The following is a 21,396-nucleotide window of genomic DNA, read 5'->3' as shown; positions in this document are numbered from 1 at the left end:
ATATATATATATACGCACAATCACACTGTATATGCTATCTAAAAATGATCAAATATCAGAAAACATTCACTCAAAAGACCCATTGCATTTATTAAAACTACATTTACATAAATATATTGTAATTACATATCAACAATACATTTATACATGAGATATTTATTTTCATACACATTAGCAACCCACTAGCAATGCCCTAGCAACCACTCACAACATCATAGCACTGTGATGATGCCTTCTACATGGACAAACAACACACTTCAGAAAATGCTAATATACTACACTAATCTTGTGTACTGGGTGATTGTGAATAGGAAAGAGCATCACTCAAACTACAGCCACAGAGAAAAGAACAATTCAGCAATTCAGTCCAGCAATCCACAGCACTGCACATTTTACAAGTTTTTTATTCGGTTGAGTTCATGCAGCTCTTTGTTAACAAGCTGATGATCAGGATCGGGTGTGTAAATAAGGAAGACGTAGAAAATGCACAGAGCGGTGGGTTTGAGATCTGCTGGAGTAGGCTACAGCAGCATATAGCTGGAGTAAATGAGACACAATCTGATCCAGGAGGCAGAAATTCCCACAGACACTTTTCCTGTGATTAGGAAGCGCAGAAATCACGCACCCTAAACATTTGTGCTGGTCTGGCAGTGCCGCTGTTGTTTTGCAGACATACAGACGCGCTGGAGTGTGGTGTGGAAGTCCAGCTGCTGGTCCTGCCTGCGTTTTACCTCATGCTTCCTGCTTTACTGCGCTAACACAGTTTACAACTGAACTTGTGCACAAAATCACACACTAAACCAGTATGCACTTATACAAGTGTATGAGTTTTATAAGGTTATTTTGCCATTCAGTATAAGAATCTCCACTACACAACAAGTAATGTGTGGTAACACTTTAGTATAGGGACCAATTCTCACTATTAACTAGTTGCTTATTAGTATGCATATTATTAACAAACTGGCTTTTTATTAGTACTTATAAATCACATATTCTGCATGACCATATTCTACATCCCTAATCCTACCCAATATCTAAATTTAACAACTACCTTACTAACTACTAATAAGAAGCTAATTAGGTGTTTATTGAGGCAAAAGTCGTAGTTAATGGTTTGTTAATGGTGAGAATTGTACCTTAAAATAAAGTGTGACAGTAAAGCTGCGAGTTGAGGTGCACATTAAGACTTAAACAGGCCTGTCAATTTTAACCCCAAGCTACTGTATCATAGTTGATGAATTTCTAAGGCCTGCAAATGATCAACATAATCAAAACATTTCTGTCACACAATCTACTCCATTCCTTCTGTCATCTGATTGATAATTTAGACTTTTTTATCAAATAAAAGGTCTTTTAGTATAATTGTACAAACGTACATCATCTCATATGCTTCAAATCTTTATTGATTTTTTATAAAATAAACATAAGAATAACTTTTATTAATATTTCCAGATGAACACTTACTGAACTGAAGCAGCTTGGCTTTACTTGATTATCCAGAGATATTTTTTAGAAAAATTAGTGAGTCTCAAATCTGATCATCAGACTTTTGAGGAATGTTTGTTTCCAGAAGCTTTACTTTCACTGTTCCTCAGTGAAGGAATTATCTTTATTTTGTACCCTGTAGCTGGTGAGTCATTCAGGACTGGATTGAGAATACTTTTTAAATTGGCAAACAGGATAGAAAATTTCAATTATAATTAGAATTGAATGAAGTAGAATTAAAATGAAATGACATGGAAGACATACCTGATGTAATGTAGTTTTAATGAATATTATTTCTTTTCTTTTTTTAGTGTTGCGGCAATCTTCCATTTCAATGAAGGTATGAGACAACAATCTTTTGAATATTTATTTTCTCGCAAGAAAAGGTCTACAGTCATAACACTCATTTATGCTGCCTGCAGAGTGCTACAAACAGGAAAATACGTTGACTTAGTATTTATACCCCAATTAAATCAGGATGCTTCTATCTCATCCAATCATAATGCATATTCAAAAAATGTGCCCATTTAAGGTATACAACTATGTCCCCTAGATGCGTTTTCTAAGTACTTATGGCAAAATAATTTCTAAGAAGCTAGGATGATCTAAGAGACTAAAATAACACTTTTGGTCTTACACTTGTCTGCACACACACACAGTGACATTTCATGTTGGTCTTTTAGCACATCAAAATAACTCAAGCATATAATAAAGCATTTAGACAGTTTAAACAACACTCTTAATAAAATTTCCCTCACATTCAGTATGAATTGTTACCATGTTATCATGCACATAACATAAATTATATTATTATTATTATTATTTTAAATAAAGAAGTTTTTTTTTTTTTTTTAGTTTGAGTTTGAGTTTAGTTAACCCTGATGTGTCATGGCCAAGACTTCATGAGGTGCAGCAGGGTAAAGACGAGCCGAAGTGAATCCCAGCACAAGTGACCCAGTGAACACAGAGATCTCACAGCACATTGACTGCTGCCGGCACTTCAGTGAGGTTTGAGAGAAACTTTCTGCAGAAATCTCTATCACGCTCCACTGCAATGAGTGTATCGACAAGACCATGAGAGGAGGGCAGCCATGAATGTTTCATGGAGGAATAAACAGAGTAACATGTGTTTGGTGTCTGTACCATCGACATCTGACTCTACAAGACTGAGCCTCTGTCCACTGTAGGGCTGTCAAAAAAAATTAGAATTTTGAATATTCGTCGAATTTTAAATATAAATCCACATTCGAATACAATAACGTTGCATTCTAATTTTAGGTGTGCATCAGGCTGCCTTATCAGTGGCACACGAGATGCGATGATGATGTAGGTGTCATTGCATTTTAATGTTTTTGTTAGCCTATCCAGTTGAACCCACTAGATGTGGCGCTGCTACGTTTTTCATTCAAAATATTGCGGAAAAAGAGAAAATCAATGTGGAGAAGATGTTGTTTGCATCAAAACTGAAACCAAGCCGTTCACACAGAACGCATATTTATCGCATTTTCTATAGGGACATCTATCACCATTGCACTCGCGTCTCGCACAAAAGAGCGGCATGTTTAGAAAGCCATGTAAATTAATGTAAGTTCAACTTTTAAATAACAAGTCTCGAGACTTTATGGCAGTTTTTCCCCATCCCACTGCATCTTCATTTTAAATGAAAAAAGTACTATTTGTGATTGGTTTTCGGTCCTTTGTATTAACTATACTTACATACATACAAGATGTTATTTTGTTTCTAATTGTTTAAGCAACTTAATTAATTATATATATAGTTTATAAACATTATTTTAAACATTATGCACTTTTTTCAAAGATAGTCCTGTTATTTTATTGTTTTGAAGAAACGTGCATTTGTAATATTTTGCTCGATGCGCCCTCTTGTGGCCTCAAGAGAGAAGCTAAAAGCTTTTTTTCTCCCTAACTGAAATTATGCCTTTTAAATTCTAATATAATTCGAATATTGATAATATTTAAGTACAAAATTCGAATTTAGTTTTTCAGCCATTTTGACAGCCCTAGTCCACTGTGAACTTTAATTACTCCTTAAAGGAATAGTTCACCCAAAAATGAAAATGTGCTGAAAATGTGGAGAAAATATTGGAGAAATATATCATTCTATCACTTGCTCACTAATGGATCCTCTGCAGTGAATGGGTGCAGTCAGAATGAGAGTCCAAACAGCTGTTAAAAACATCACAATAATCGACAAGTAATCCACACTCCTAACTTCAAACCATTGCTAAAATTCAAGTCCATTAAACATAATAACGCTTCCTCCAGTGAAAAAGTCCATCTCTTGTTATCCTCAAATCCACCCACATATTTGTTTAGAGCTGTTTTGGCTTGTACACAGTGCTTGATCTTTTCATATTTCTCTCCTGATTCAGACCAGACAACTTTTTCACTGGAGGAAGCGTTATTATGGATAGAAGATTCATTTGAAGTTAAAAACGTATTGATTAATTTGTTTCTTACAGACAAGCAGCTTTTGGCTTCACAAGACATTAATAGATGGACTGGAGTCATGTGGATTACTTGTGGATTATTGTGATGTTTTTATCAGCTGTTTGGACTCTCATTCTGACGGCACCCATTCACCCCAGGGGATCCGTTGGCGAGCAAGTGATGTGATGCTACACTGTAAAAAAAAATCCGTAAAATTTACGGTAAAAAAACGGCAGCTGTGGTTGCTGGAATTTTACCGTAAAAAATACGGTAGAAACGTTTTAGGTTTTACGGTTTTAATTTAGCGTAATTTCATTAACTGATATGATATTAATATACCAACCTCATTGAAGTACTGAAATCTGTTTTGTACCTTTGTACCACTCATAATCACACACAACGTCAACATTCTCAGCTGTATCCTTCCTCATCGCTAGACCAGAGCAGAGTTTAATCGAAGTCTGAGTAAATGAAAAATACTAACTACTCCCTGGGGAAGGTGAGTTCATCGAAAACGTCAAAGTTAAAACAAGCCAGACATTTATAAAAGTCATTTACAAAGAAGAACAGCAACACTTGTAATGACCTTGTTGCTTTGGACCACCTTCTTTACCGTCATTAGTAGATTAGCATCAACATGTGTTCAGAGAACATGCAATAATAAACACCATCTGTGCACAACACCAAGAAGCTTTTCAAATATAAAGGAAAATGTCCAAGTCTTCCTCCAAATGCAGAGTTTGAGAAATACTGTGAATTTGCCCAGAACTGCTCCAAAACTGAGAGTCCTCAATATGAGCCCTACGGCAGTGTTAAAGAGCTCCAGTCTCCTGACAGAGATGGAGAAACTGTGTATGAAACATCAATAATACACGCTTCATAAATCTGACCTGTTTGAAAGGGCAACACAAGAAAAGCCTCTGTTGGGGAGAAAAACACTGCAGCTGAATCAGCCATAAAAATAAGTACACTTTAGCATACTTTTTTAAAAGAGTGCTTATCACAGACATCATAAACTTTTTAAGAATATTTTTAAGTGCAAACTGAATGCAATATTTTTGGACACTTCTTTGCAATTAAATGAAAGTGAGTTATACTTTATTTTGTGTCCTTGTTACAGTGTAATTGTACATTTAAGTACTGAGTAATATTAATTAACTACATGTACTTACTATATGGGTAGGGTTAGGATTAGGGTTAGGTTAGGGTTACTTGCACGTTTTTGCACAATTATGCATAATTTATTGTTATTATAATAGTAAGTACATGTAACGTGTAACAAAGGACACCTTAAAATAAAGTGTTACCTGAAAGTTTATAATAGTTTTACATTTTGGTGTAATTTGTTTGACCCACTTAAGCAAATACATTTATGCATTATGCATTAAAGTGTACTGATAAATGTACTGACAAGCCTTTATGATAAACTACTTTAATGTAATTTTTACAGAAACCTGTATATCATGTATTATTTAAATATATTTGTAATTAGACATTTGTAATGGTGAATTTGCAATTTAGTACACATAAAATACATTCATTTTAATATTGAGTAACACATATAATTAAAATAATAATCAAATATTTGTGCATACAGTAATGTTAGTCAACACCTCAAAATAAGCGTACTTAAAGTACATTTTAATTCATTACGTTTAAGTAATCTTTTAAGTCATTTTTTTATTTTGATAGTATCACAGTGCACTTTTTAAATATGTACTTAAGTGTGTCTCTCTTTAGTTGCCTTTCAATAATTGAATATTACATAAAAGTAAGTTTTTACATTTTTTTTATTTCAAGTACACTACAAGTTCACACTGATTACAATTAAGTGCACTTAGTTTTCACAAGGGAAAAAGCTGAAAAGTAGAAAAACTATGCCCAGAACTTCAGCTCCAGTCAACAAGATCCACAGTACAAGACATCAGCAAGAACTGCAGTCCTCGGTGACAGAGATGGAGAAACTGTGTGAGACATCAGCAGCACACACACACTAAAACTTCATAAATCTGACACATATTTCAGCTGGAGTTTCCCAACAGCAAGCTGGACACAGTGACCACATGAGACCCAATAGAAAAGGATTGATGAGACCCACACTGAACCCCAAGTGCAACATGTCATGTGCGGTGCAACCAAACACAATGAGTGCTGAGGACCATCCTTACAGTGGAGCATGATGGGAGAGTCAAGCTCTGGAGATTCATGAGCACAGGAAAAGATGGGCTAATTACAGCTAAACCCTGCAGCGAAATGTGATGCAATGCACAAAATCACTTCCAACAGGCCACTGACCTGAAACACACAGCAGAAGAGACGGGTCGACAAAAATGACCTGCAATCAAACCTAGGCTGGGTCAGAACAGCATACGAATCATACTGACATTTTTACACAAAAATGCATTAACAATGCCAAAGAACCTGCTTATTTGTGAGATGATAACTGGACGTCACTGTAAACTATGCAACATAATGAGGTCATGTTACACTGACGCAGCATACTACCATTGAAAGGTAAATATGTTTGCATGCAGTAAGCAGTATGCTAGTATTTCATTCAGAACACAAACAGAGACCACAATCAATGAACAAACTGGATATTGATTTGAAAATGACTGTTCAATGGTCCACATCCAATTTAATGGTGTATGGGCAATTATTACACCATTGTTAGTATGGCAATTATTTTTTATTTCCTTATTTTACTGAGTTAAATGTCTGGATGTTTTATGTGTATTTGTCAAGTATTTGATGGGTTGAATGGATGCATTCAAAATGTGTTTAAAACAACTGAGTGTCTGAATGCTATTTACATGCATTAAATATAAAGTAATGCAAATGCATTAAAATATGCATTAAAAATACAAAATTTCTTGAGCGAACGCAAATGTTTTGAAAATGCAATCCTTCTGCAAGAGAACGCAAATGTTTCGTAAAAAAAAACAATACTTCTGTGAGAGAGTGCAAATATTTTGTGAACGAATGCAATCATTTTGCAAGAGAACACAATTTGCAAAAAAAAACAATACTTCTCTGAGAGAACGGAAACGTTTTGTGAAGGAACGTAATTGTTGCAAGAGAATGCAGATGTTTACTTTTGTGAGAGAATGTAATTGTTTTGCGAGCGAATGCAATACTTCTGCAAGAAAACGCAAATGTTTTGTGAACAAACGTAATAGTTTTGCAAGAGAATACAAACGTTTTGCTATAAATTTTAACACTTCTATGAGAGAACGCTTGGTGGAATGTCATAATTTTTGCTAGTGAATGAAAAAAAAAATGGATTATAATTTTTTTCCCCCATAACAATGTCTCTTTTAGGAGCTCTGTAGTATCTCAAGTAAGAATAGAGACCAAAAAAACTAATCATAAAAGACAGAGAAGTGTGTGTTCCTCTGACAAATGCAATTGCTGATAGGAGGCTCATGCTGGATTCTACTGATCTTCTAACACTTCAGAGAGACCCCACCTCAAAGCATAATTAAGACAGACGTGCAGTTAAAAGTGAAGCTTTCAGATCATACGCCTGTCATCTGGACTTTCAGCATCTCAGTGCTCTGCTTGAAGCAGCCAGCCAGAGCGAAGCACAGGTACACACTGTTTCTTCATGGCTTTTATTCAATCGATCAGTCGCCGGCGTGCCACGTTTGCCTGCAGGGTTTCCACAAGGATTTGCCCCCTGCTGGTCGCAGAGGTTCAGAAAGAGCTCAGCACCACACCGTCCCACTGCTGAGCTAATCAAGGCTCTCGGCGGTCAGTCCAGTGGTGTTTTATGTTCAACACACACTCTCCGCTGCGCTCGACTCACGCTGTCAAATACGGTGGCCGCCGTTAGGCGACACCAGGCGGCTAATAAAGGACAAACTGTGTGTGTGTGTGTGTGTGTGTGTGTGTGTGTGTGTGAGAAATGCCATGCTGGTACTAAACTGATATAAGAGATATATGTGTAATGGTCAGTGTTGGGGGTAACACATTACAAGTAGGGCACGTTACATAATCAGATAACTTTTCCAAGTAACTAGTAAAGTAATGTGCTACTTTTAAATTTACAACAAAACGTCTGAGATGATTTTTCAAATAAGTAATGCTAGTTACTTTGTTTTCACATTTATTTCACATTTAGGCTTATTAATTTCACTTTTGTTGTGAAAGGGCATATACAGTTGCCAAAAATACAACTGTTGGGTTTTTTGTTATTAAATAAATAAATAAATAAATAAGCAAGCCCAGTGCAGATGACAAAAAGTAATGGAAAAGTAACATAATGGATTACTTTCTATAAAACGTAGCTAAGTAATGCAATTAGTTACTTTTTATGCAACAACACAATATTTTAATGCATTACTTTTAGAGGTAACTGGTAATGGTAATGTTCTGTTTGTGGTCTCTTATGATGTGTTTACTTTTGTTTCCATGGTTTCTTCCTGGGGCCTGTTTCATAAAACAAGTTTACCATATAAGCCATGTTTATTTCAGTTAGTCTGACTTATTGTCAGTTGATTTGGTTCAAAATAAGTCAGACTGACTGAAAAAGCCTGGCTTATTTGGTAAACTTGTTTTATGAAACAGGCCCTGTTGTTTAGTTCCTGTTCTCCTTGTTCGCATAGCTAGATTGTGTATGGTTGCCCATTGGTTTATTGATTAAGTTCACCTGTGTCTTGTTTGGCTCCTCATCAAGCCCTCAGTTTGGTTCTTCTCTTTGTCCTGTATTGTCTTTGCATGTGTGAAGATTTTACATAATGCTGGGTGGTATACCGGTTCATACTGAATACCAGTGTTTATTTTTGTTATGATAAGAATTTTTAAAATACTGTTTATTGCATTATTGTAATGTTTTGTATTTGTGTGCATGACACTGTGTGCACCTTATATTATATATATTGTGTGAACAAACACAATATTTCTGTGAAATAAAACAAATGTTTTGTTTACAAATACATTTTTTTTTTTAAAGAAACGTAAAAGTTTTACAAACAAAAGGAATCGTTTAGTAAGAGAACGCAAAGGTTTTGTGAAGAAATGCATTACTAATGTTCATATGTCTTTCTAACTACAATCTTTGTTTAATTATTGTCATTATATTATAAAGGCACAAAACAGATTTTATTGATTCAGTAGGTTGGTATATTATATCAGTTAATAAAGGTTTTAATTTAAATTTAAGTTTGATCTGTAAAACTTAAAATATTGCTGCCGTATCTTTCTATTCTGGCAAGAGCAGCTGCCCTTTTTTTAACCAGAATTTTACAGTGTATTAAAACAAAAACTAAACAAATAGTTTGAGAATTGACACTTTTGTGAAATGTGTTAAATATTACAAATGTGTATAATGCTTTAAAGTCTCTTCAGAATAAAGCAAGCAGTGATCGCTTTAGTTTAACACAAGATTTCTGTTCAAATGCTCCCAGAAGATCCCGGTTTTTCCTAGCCAGGTTTTATCTACTGTATGTGGTGTGTCTGCGAAACATCATGAGTGAGTGTGAGATTGACAAACATTAATTAGTCTCACTGGAGGAGAGTTGTCAGACATCCACGAGCACAAAGAAGCAAATACAAAAGAATGGCTGTTAGAGGCATCTTTCATTTCCTCTGCTGATCAGAGACCAGTGTGTGTGAGCGTCTGTAGGCTTTCAGAAGAGGAGTGAGAATCACACTTTTGTTTGGATAAATGCCCGTATGATTACCAATTTTGATCTCCATCACTCTTAATAGCTCAACTGTATCTCCTAGACAGGTGTCGCTAGACGATGCTAAGTGGTCTGTGAAAAAGTTCAGTTAAAAAAAAATTTAATTTAAATTTACTGAATTTACAAACACACAAAAGTTATATTATAATTAATAATAATAACAACAATAGATTATGTTATTCTATTGACAGCGGTACCTTTGTTTCTTGAGGTTTTAAACATCTAAATGTACTCTGATGTAAATACAGTAAATGCAGTGTCAACTTGATAGAAACAGATACTTGTTTGCATATATTTATTGTTAGTTTTCTCAGTAGAAATGTATATTAAATACAAATGTATAAACAAGTCTCTTCTCTCACCAAGACTGCCTTTGCGTGCTCAAAAACACAGTAAAAATTGTGAAATATTATTACTATTTAAAATAACTGTTAATATATGTTAAAATGCAATTTATTGCCATGATCAAAACTGATCATTACTCCAGTCTTCAGTGTTACATGATCCTTCAGAAATCATTTTAATATAAGCTGATTTGCTGCTAAAGAAACATTTCTCATTTTTATCAGTGTTGAAAACATTTGTGCTGCCATGGAAATGTATACATTTTATTTTTAGAATGTTCAAAGAACAGCATTTATTTGAAATATAAATATTTTGTAACATGATAAATGTCTTTATTGTCACTGTCACCGGACCCTATTAAAAATCAACAAACTTATTAAAAAAACACATTGCACCATTCAATAAAACCTTTGAATGGTGTAATTTATATTTCTAATAACAGTTAATTGGTGCGCTGTGTGACTCACATCTAAATCATGATTGTGAATCTGTGTTGTGAGGTGCATTTTCACTGCAAACGGCTTTATTTTGATTTCCGTGTCTCGTGTTGGCATCTGCTGACGCACCTTCTATATTTAATATGGAAACTGCGTGCTGAAGGAAACAATCCAGTCATGTTAATAATTTGCAGCAATCCTCAATGGTGTTTACAGAAACGCAGACCTCCCATAATCCATCGCTGTCCACCTCAGTCCGTTTGGGTCAAACAATGTCCACCGCGGTGCCTGATCACTTGCCCCTGCTATTTTTGTTCCTGTACTTTCAAGATACAATTGTTTTCCTTTTGCTCATTTTTTTTCTCAAGAGCACTTTTTTCAGGGCTTTGCTGATGCATAACAGCTTCCCGTTATTCTTCGGCTCTGCTCTCGACCCGGGTCGGCTCCAGGATCCCAGACTCGGCTCTCGGCCAGCGTGACCGGAGCGCTGCCAGACAGTGACATCAATGAAGCCTGAAGCTCCGCCCACTGTGGCTCAACCTGCTTCACTCCGCCCCCTGTTTCTCTGTGTGTGTGTGTGTGTGTGTGTGTGTGTGTGTGTGTGTGTGTGCGTGTGTGTGTTGTGCTTTAAAGGGATAGTTAATGGTATACAAAAATGACAATTCTGTCACACTTTACTAAGAAACTCATATGGGTTTGAAAGAACATTAGGGAGAGTAAATTATCGGTGACCTATAAACTGAGGACAATGATGTCAGTGACACAGTTCAGACATTAAACTGTGTTTGTTTTGATGAAACGCATCTGCCTGTAAGAAGAAGACCAGAGAGGAACTGGGAGGAAAGAGAAGCTGATATGCGCTTGTGAAAAAGATGTACACTTTAGCATGGCTTTAAAAAGAGTTCTTGTTATGGAAATAATAAACTTTACAAGAATATACTTAAGTGTGAACTGAATGTAATGTTTTCAGACACTTAATTGCAATTAAATAAAAATGTATATAGTTTACTTACTAAATGCAATTAGCTGAACTAAGCAGGACTTAAGTATATCTTTATATGTAATTTCATAATTACTTCTATTGTCTTGAAATGTGGTTATTCAACATTACACTTACAGTTAATATATTTTAAATGTACTCATTTGCAATTTCATTATTATTATAAAGGAGTAATTGCAAACATATTTAAATACATGGCATACAAGTTTCAATAGAAATGACATTAAAGTATATTTTAGTTTATCATAAATGCTTGTCAGTACATTATAATCAAGTACTTTACATGTGCTTCAGTATGTTAGTCAACACAACAATAAGTGTACTTTGAATCAGGATAAAATATTAATAAACAATTGTTTAAAATGTACTTTAAAACTTAAATTGACAAAATTCCAAAGTGCACTTTTTAAAGGATTTATTTATGTATTTATTTATTTATTTAAAGTTGTACATAAAAGAAAGAATATTGGAGTGTGTTTTACAATAAAATTGCAATAAAAACTTTAAGTTTTACAGTTTTTCAGTGTGTTACTTTGTAATTTTTCTTTGATTCTTTGTCATTTTCCGTTTAATTTTCTGAGTGAAAATGGTTTCTATACCAACATACTACTTGTAAAAAGTTTGGAAACATTATGATTTTTAAATGTTTCAAAAAAAGAAGTCTCTTCTGTTCACCAATGCTGCATTTTTAATCATAAAAAAGTTAAATATTATTACAATTTAAAATAGTTGTTCACTATGTTGTTCACTATGTGACTACATGTTCAAATGTAATTTATTATTTATTTTTGTATTTATTTTATCAGCATCATTACTTCAGTCTTCAATGTCACATGATCCTTCAGAAATCCAAACTTTTGACAAGTACTGTATGGAGCAGAGTTTTAATAAATATATACCTTTAGAATCTGAAGTACACTAAGCGACCTTCTTTTTCATAAGGTTTGGCCTACTTTATCTCACAAACCTGTTTCAGTCAGTTTTGCTGGTTTGCAGAGCCATTATCAGCCGGTTTAAAAATGCAGCATGTTTGAACCAAGCATAAAATGGCCTGCTTTCATCACTGAAAACACAAAAGCGGCACACACTCTCTGCGCTCTGGACCGGCTTTCTGCAAAATTCCTCTAGAGGACAAATAATGGACCCAAATGAGTCTATAGCTGCTTCTCGAATCAGCACTGCAGAACAGAAGAGATGTTTGTCTTTCTCCTGCAAACTATGTGAAAACTCAACATGTTGTGAATTCCCTGCTGAAGTGAAAGGACAGGACATTTTCACAGCTCTCACGGCCTGTGATTCATTCACTCATCCAGCACAGATGAAGAAACATCCACATCTCCAGTGTAATCATCCTAAAATCACTCTCAGCATCCTCACGCTGTGAAGCATTTACTCCCAAGCTGCCAGATGCTGATAATTAATCATCTAATCGACACGAGTGCCTTTAAAGAGTAAACGAAAACAAAAAACCTGACGCTGATGCACAAATCCACTCTGCTTTGGCCGGGACGGGTGAGTGTTGCGTCATCACTAATGGTCTGTGTTGGTCTTTCTCAACCACACGTGGAGAAACCAAACTGACCTCCAGCCAACTGACGCATTTCTGCTCAAATCAGATGGATCGACTGTAACATGGGAAATCCCGGAGTGCCAGTCATCTGGTACTCATTGTGCTGGTAGACTTACGCAAGCTAAGATTAAACGATGACTTTACAGTCTATTGGTGTTTTAACAAAGCTTCTCGATCACCAACAAGACTATCTTGGTAAGCCAACAACACCAGAAACTCAAAAGATCTTCACAAAAAAAAAAAAAAAAAAAAAAAGTGGTTTAACATGAAAAAAAATTGTGACATAAATATATTATTATTGTACAGAAGACTGTATTGTTATTATTGTATTATTATTATACTTCTCAAAGTAATAATAAATATATAAATAATTTGTAAAAAATAAAAAAAAATTTTAAAAAAAGGTCCCAATTTTACTTTGTTTTATTTTTAAAAGTTACCTTCTGTTGTGCAGCACTTTGTTCGCCAACAAATAAAAGGAATTGTTTAATTTTCTTTATTACATTTTAAAAGTTCAGTTGAATAGCTTATGTGTTATGCCTTCATTTAATCATAATTTGAATTAAATCATAATTCCAGAAAAATTACAACAGACAACACTTTAAAACAACATTTTTTTAAATAAGGTCCTATTAATGTAAAAATTAATAAACTATTACATTTTTTAAGTTTAAATAATTAAAATGTAATTAAACCATTAAAACAGAATCCAAAAAAGTTATTACTGAAAACACAGAATTTGCGACGAATAAAATAAAATTGTAAAAATTCTTTGAAAAATATATTTTGGTTAAACTATTACTAAATTGCTGTTAAATTGTATAACTTTCATTATTTCAATTATTAGACATGCTTTTTGATTACTACAATTTAAATTAACCATTTAAGTAGAATCCACACACAAAAGCAATCCAGAAAAATTAAACGGGAAAAAAACTATTTGATTTTTTTTGTTTGTTTGTTTGTTTTTTTTTAATAAATGATTTTCATAAGGAGGCCCTAAAATGTAATTAAAATATAGTTAAACTTTTAATACATTCTTTTATATATATATATATATATATATACACTGTATATATATAATTTTTTTCTTTTTTTTCATAATTGTTTCATAATTAAACATGCTTTTTGATTACTAATTTTTTTATTCCATAAAAATGGAATCCTGAAAAAGTACAACAGAAAAAAAAAAATAAAAAATTCAACATTTCATAGAACCAAAGCACAAATTGATGAAGCTGCACAATACATGCTGACTTACAGGTGAGGACAGCAGCTTGAGGATGTGGACTTCTTTCCCATCCTGGCTGGTGAAGTCCGTCCAGCATCCCAGAGACATTTCCTGCAGGACGATCCAATCATTGCTGTTTCCGGGAACATCCTTCAGCTCACAGATCACACTGGAATCTAGAGAATAAAGAATAAAGCCAGTGAGTTATTGAAATCAGTTAATATGTTCTTCATCTGCATCCCTGGAGAATAATAATATCCTGCCAGCAGCTCATAAATTATCTCCAGAATAAAACATGTCCTTCCTTTGGAAGACACGGGTCAGGTGTCACTTCCTGAGCAGCAGAACTGAATCAGGCCCAATCGAGCTCATGTTAGCAGCAGACAGTACTGAAGCATCAGAGCCGTCTCCTGATCTCAGATCAGCACTAATATCATGGGCTGTAAACCAGACACACACTAGGATGCTGAAGCACGGCTATTGTCTTGCTCTATTGAAGTCATGGCTTTCACCATTTAATAGAAGGATGACAAATGTAGTGAATCTGATTATTTTGATTCAGATTCCACCTAATGACTCCAGTAAATGATTCTTGTTGTACTCTGATGCTTAAAATATTGAGATAAAAGTGCAAGTAGATTTAAAGTAATAATCAGAAATGCAAATCAGCATATTAGAATGATTTCTGAAGGATCATGTGACACTGGAGTGATGATGCTGAAAATGCAGCTTTGATCACAGCAGTAAATTAAATTTTAAAATATATTCACATTGAAAACAGCTATTTTAAATTGTAATAATATTTCACAATTTTTACTGTATTTTTGATCAAATAACTGCAGCATTGGTGAGCAGAAGAGACTTCTTTCAAAAACATTTAAAAAATCTAACCAATCCCAAACATTTGAACAACAGTGTATTATCTGTATCTAGTGCTCCAGGTAAACAAAACACTGCAGACACTGTCAGCTCGTTCACAAAGGACAGACAGAGTGGGAGGAAATACAGGAAGCTACAACAACTGTAAGGACAACAGGAAATGCCATGTTTAGACGTCAAGCTGATGGTGACGGCAGTCCAGGCTTTGTCTTAGCAAGTCGAGGCTTATCAAGGATGTAAGAACAGTTTGAATGGAGAAACGCTGTAAATACACTGCATATTCTTAAAGGATTAGTTCACCCAAAAATGAAAATTAGCCCATAAATTACTTACCCTCAAGTCATCCTAGGTGTATGACTTTCTTCTTTCAGACGAATCCAGTCAGAGTTATATTAAAAATTGTCTTTGATCTTTCAAGCTGTTTCATGGCACTCAGCGGGTGTTGCATGCTTCAGTCCACAACAAGTTAAATAAAAAGCGCCCATCCATAAAAGAAAAAGAAAAATGTCTCACACAGCTCCGGGGGTTGAACAAAGGCCTTCTGTAGTGAATCGATGTGTTTTTTTCTTATTAAACCATGTCGATTCGCTTCAAGAGGCCTTTATTGACCCCACGGAGCCGTGTGGCACACTTTTTATGATGCATGGATAGGCTTTATTGGACTTCTTTTGGACTATTGAAAAATAACATCCATTCACTGCCATTATAAAGCTTGGAAGAGCCAGGACATTTTTTATATAACTCCGATTGGATTCGTCTGAAAGAAGAAGGTCATATACACCTAGGATGACTTGAGGGTGAGTAATTAATGGGCTAATTTTCATTTTTGGGTGAACTAACTCTTTAATGAGCATCTTTGTCTTGATTTCCAGTAAAAATATCTAAACATACTTAAAACAAACACATGAACCTGCTAACTGCACACGATTGATTTGACGTAGAATGTATTTGTATACAGTGGGTACGGAAAGTATTCAGACCCCCTTCAAAATTAACAAATGATTTTAGCAAATGGCTGCAATATAACAAAGAGTGAAAAATTGAAGGGGGTCTGAATACTTTCCGTACCCACTGTATATGTATATTTGGTTCCACTGCTGCTTGTTTTATGACTTATCGTCTGATTACCATCCTTCTGTTTCCATATGCTTGGAAAGACACCCAAAAATGAAAAATGTGTCACCATTTACTCACCCTCATGTAGTTCCAAACCTGTATGAGTTTCTTTCTTCTGTCGAACACAAAAGATGTTCTGAAGAATACTGGTAACCAAAGAGCAGACAGTAGCCATTGACTCCCATAGTATTTTTATCCATACTATGGAAGTCAATGGCTGCCGTCAACTGATTGCTTATCATTCTTCATCAAAATATCATCTTTTGTGCTCAACACAAGAAAGAAACTCATACAAGTTTGGAACGCATGAGGGTGAGTAAATGATGACAGAACTACATTTTTGGGTGAACTATCCCTTTAATTTATGCCATATAAAACCACATACTTATCAAAGAATACTAGCTTTTAGCAGAGAAATCCATCCACATCGAACTGCTAACGAAACACACACATTTATCTTCATACATCCTCATTATATTGTTCTGATGGGATGTCAGAGAGACCGCCAGCGCTGACGTTCATAATGATGAGCAGCAGATGAATTATTTCTCCCAGCAGCCTTACATACATTAGTCAGACTCATGGGACGTAAACGCTGACCCGCAGAGATGACCCGGGAATGCCAAAGCTTTCACTAAGCGCTTCTGTGTTAAATGAGCTATAAGCCGCAGCTTTATCTCGTTTCATCTATGGCTCTTTCCCATGCAACCAAATGTTTAAGTCTGCGGACATCCAATCGGGCCAAATACTCTGAGCCAAGACACAAATAGTGCCCCGCCATCCATCACAGCGCTTTCACGGCAGCTCGTTTGTTATTTTCCCTGCCCTTGTATGTGCGAGAGAGAGGCTTCATTTTACATTTTGACCCTCGGGCCTTCATCTGAAGCAACAAACACAAGCGTGTGTCTCAGCCGACTAGGCGAATATCAGTGCGGCTTGCAGAGGAATCGCTTCAGCAGTAAGGCACCAACAGATGAGTTTCATTTCCAGCATTATAAGCGGTGAGAAGGTCACGCTGTGCTCAAACACGCTCGTGGGTTTCAATTTTTGGGAAAACGCTTCAAATCAATCAAAGTATCTGTCATGACGCTTGTCCAGACATCAGTGAAGAGCACCATCATACTGAGAACCCACAATCATTTATTTCCTCAAGTCAGGTGAAGATGGGAAATTGCCGGCCACAGGATACAATGCCGGTACTGGGCCATATGGACAAAAATAATAGCACAGTATGTTTTCTGTATCATAAAATATCATTATTTATCACAGTATTCATTCCTTACTGTTAATAGGAAAGGAAATGTATTGCACATGTTTGTTAGATCTTGAGAATGAATGTAAACAACTTGAATAATCGCCGCAGAATAAGCATCACTGAATCACTATTTCCTTGTTTATCACTGTAAAGCTACTTTGAAACGATCATCAAAAAGGGTGTCTAATGAAATGAATTCATAAAACTTTTTAATCAATCTTTAAAATGTAATCAAAATAAAAAAAATTATTTTGCATTTTTACTTTCTGTTAAATAAGATGTTGCACAACAGAACTTAAATGATGCATAAATTAAAACATCGATAAAAATATATTGGTTGTATGATATTCCTTAAAATAATAATAATAATAATAGATGTCATATTTTATATAGTAAATTGTATTATTATAATTATAATAATAATAATTATTATTATTATTATTATTATTATTATTATAAGTAATATATTTCTGTCACAATTTTACGTTTAACTGAACTTTTATTTTGGTGGGTTGTAGTGAAGAACTTTGAATTTCTGTTAATCTTTAGATAGTTTTTAGGGACATACAACTGATCGTCTAGATCAGGGGTGCCCAACCCTGTTCCTGGAGGTCTACCTTCCTGCATAGTTCAGTTCCAACCCTGATCAAATACACCTGTCTGTAATTATCAAGTGCTCCTTCAGATCCTAATTAGTTGGTTCAGTTGTGTTTGATCAGGGTTGGAGCTGAACTCTGCAGGAAGGTAGATCTCCAGGAACAGGGTTGGGCACCCCTGGTCTAGATGAAGGCTAAATATCGAAAATTAGGGATGCACCGATACCGATACTGGTATCGATATTAGGCCCAAAACTGCACTCCTGTAGGCCTACTTGTACTCATTAAAATGCTCCGATACCAAAAGCTGATACCACAGAGCGTGTGAATAGTGCTGTGTCCAGACAAAGATACACCAACAACAGAACAAAAAGGGCAAAATGGAAGTATTAAGAGATTAAGGATCTCTTTATTTATTACGAGTGATTCCCTTTCCCTGCATTATTACAGGAAAATTAAAGATGAAATACTATAATAATATGTAATAAAATGAACAGTGAAAGTAACTAAAGCTTGTACAGTACATTTTAATGAGCATAATTAAGTGTGACAATAACAGAAGGAAATATCTGTTTGCTAAATGAAGCCAGCTAACATGATTCATAATTTTGTTTTTGTTTTGTTTTTTTGGTTTCTGTAAATTACAAATGCAATGAGAGTACAGGTATCAGTATCGGCAAGTACCAAAAATAAAAATATCGGTATTGGAGTCGTTCAGGAAAAAGTGGTATCAGTACATCCCTATCGAAAAATACTCAAAAGGTTTATCATCAATATTGTGAACTTATTTTTATTTTTTTTATCACTATTGATTTATCACCCTAATAGTAAAACATATGATAATCTAAAGATATGTCTGGGAAATTCCCATATGGAAATACCAACTTCTCTGACTGGCGGGTCTCAAACATCTTGGGTTATGAAAGGAGCTATTGTTTCAAAAAAAAAAAAAAGAGAACCCCTGCTAGTAATTCATTAACTTGATGATGGCAGATTTCAAATGTACTTCTGTGGAATTGATTTAGTCTAGTCATATACAGTACAGTAGACCTCGCATTTGAGGATTTGGGAAATTTTGGGGAAAATTTGAGAACACAACTTTACAATTCCATCTACTGCTGCTCATGGCAAATAAATGACACGCTTCACCTTCAAATCACAGAGCAACAAAATTGATGACTGACAGGGAATTTTAAAGCTGATCTTGCTCAAGTCTGTGTGTCAACTATTCCTCACATAACAATTTCTTGTTTTTAAAGGTCATAAGAACAGCAGACATTGTACGAAAGCTGCAATGAGTCACTGCAAGAGCATCTCAGATAAAGCTGATGTTTTTAAGAAAGAGTGATGAACTGGCATTCTGGAAACGCTCATGTCCGGCTCTGAGTCCTGTCACAGGTCAAAGGTGCCAGAATCCTCTTTAACCAGCGGCCAGTTTCCGTCTTCTGAATAACTCCTTTACCAGTAATCCTGTCTGTTTCCTGTCAAGAACATAATAAAAGACTGGGAGGACCATCTGAGAAGCTGCAGTGACGTGAACAAAGCCGCACTGTTATGTGTGATAGCGGCTCGAGTTCGGTTAAGGTTACGGTGAACCAGAAAACATGCTACGGATTTTGTGGAAAACACCTTCTCTGACATTTCCGGTACAAAAATAGATCTACAGGAAGTGTATTTGACCCTCCTGATTGGTTTCCTCAGCAGATTCAAGCAGTTTGCAGTTTATATACTCAGACAACAAACAGAGCTCACTAGTTTTTCTAAAAATTAACTAACTTTAGGCAGATCTGGAGCTAAACGAACCGCATGTGTGAATGACAGGTGATCTCTTGTTCATTTGTCAAACAGTTCATTCAGAAACAGAAAGTCAGTCTACACTATTGACTCTGAATCACTGCATTCAGGCCATTTAACAGGAAGTAGTTCAGTTGAATAGTGTTATTTTAGTATCATGTATTATCAATATGCTTTAAAATTGTAGCATTTTATCATTTATACTTGTATATTTTAGTTAAATATTAGTAATTATGTTTTGTTTTTATTTGATTATTTTTGGATTATTTTATTATTTGTTTATTTTATGTACTTAAGTTTCAACTAAACACAAATTATTTTTATGTATGTATGCATGTATTTATTTATTAGTTTTTAGATTTCGTTTTAGTTTTATTTCTTTTCATACTTAATCTAAATGAAAATGAGAAATTTTGCCTTGGCAACTCACTTAAATAAAATGCATTTGTTGTGTTTTTGTCATTTTAAGTTTGTCTATATAATTTCTAGTTTTTGATTTTAGTTTATTTAATTTTTTTATTTTAGCACTGAAATGTAAACCAAACAAAATGAGAAATATTCCCTTGCCAACTATCTGAAATAAAATTAATTTGTTGTGTGTTTGTCTTTTTTTTATGTATACAGTTTTGTAACACTCCAAAGAGAAAGGAAAACTTGAAATCGCATCATATGACCCCTTTAAGTTTTAGTTTATTTAGTTTTAGTTATTTTAGTGCTTAAACAAAAATGAGAAATGTTGACTTGGCAACTAGCTGAAACATAATAAAACATTTTAAATTATTGTTATATTTCATTTCAGTTAATATTTCACTAAATTATAAAAGTACTTAATTATTTATAAAGTTTTTTATTTATGAGTAATGAATAGGCCTGTCGCAATAATCAATATATCGACTTTTCACGCAATATATGTACATGACCTCAATTTGGTGACGCAATATATCACACATTATATTTACTTAAAAATTAATGTCACCATGTTTTTTTACATTCCACTTGCGCTTGTGTCTTTTGCAGCTTCTCGTACATAACGTGGTGTAGTCATGAGGTGGTAGTTCAAAATTTAAAAATGCTTCTACAAACAAAGTTTAATCTGCAGATATGGTCTTGTTTAGGGATCTGTGTCTTTGTGCATATGGACATCTGACTGCTAAGTAGTAATTGTGTTTTTCAGCAATAGTGTGCACCCTTAATTTACAGAGAAAAGAAGGTCAGGGAAAATCTGTAGATGGAAAAATCTCCATACAAGTTCTTTGTGCATTTTTCTTTTTTTCTACTTGTTACTTTGCACTTTTTGTTAAAAAAGTCTTTATTTACTATTTATTCAGGTTTTTTAAGGTATCTAATATTTTGATACTTAATTTCCATGATTTAAAAATGTAAAGTTTGTTGTCATTCGGAAGTGTGTAGGCCTTCTTGCATTATTATGCTGTTACATTATGATTATATATTCAGTGGCATAAAATGGTCTTTAAAATGACAATAATATCGCTTATCGCAATTATATCTGGGGCAATGTATCGCACAACAAAAAGTTGTTATCGTGACAG

The 21,396-nt window shown here is 34.6% G+C and overlaps 1 protein-coding gene across 3 annotated transcripts in view; it reads right to left on the bottom strand.

The window, feature by feature from the left end:
• Positions 1 to 21,396, bottom strand: part of LOC107704777 (uncharacterized) — a 56,347-nt gene that overhangs the window by 19,325 nt on the left and 15,626 nt on the right. For all 3 annotated transcript variants that reach the window (XR_001636002.1, XR_001636004.1, XM_016507802.1), the window contains exon 3: positions 14,237 to 14,382. Coding sequence is in view for 1 of the 3 variants with exons in the window: in XM_016507802.1 (XP_016363288.1) it covers positions 14,237 to 14,382 (146 nt within the window). In the remaining 2 variants the exon portion in view is untranslated. The remainder of the gene's footprint in view (positions 1 to 14,236; positions 14,383 to 21,396) is intronic.

Source organism: Sinocyclocheilus anshuiensis, unplaced genomic scaffold, assembly GCF_001515605.1.
Source record: "Sinocyclocheilus anshuiensis isolate Anshui unplaced genomic scaffold, SAMN03320099.WGS_v1.1 scaffold117, whole genome shotgun sequence".
Lineage (NCBI taxonomy): Eukaryota > Metazoa > Chordata > Actinopteri > Cypriniformes > Cyprinidae > Sinocyclocheilus > Sinocyclocheilus anshuiensis.
This window is presented reverse-complemented; position numbering and strand designations above follow the sequence as displayed.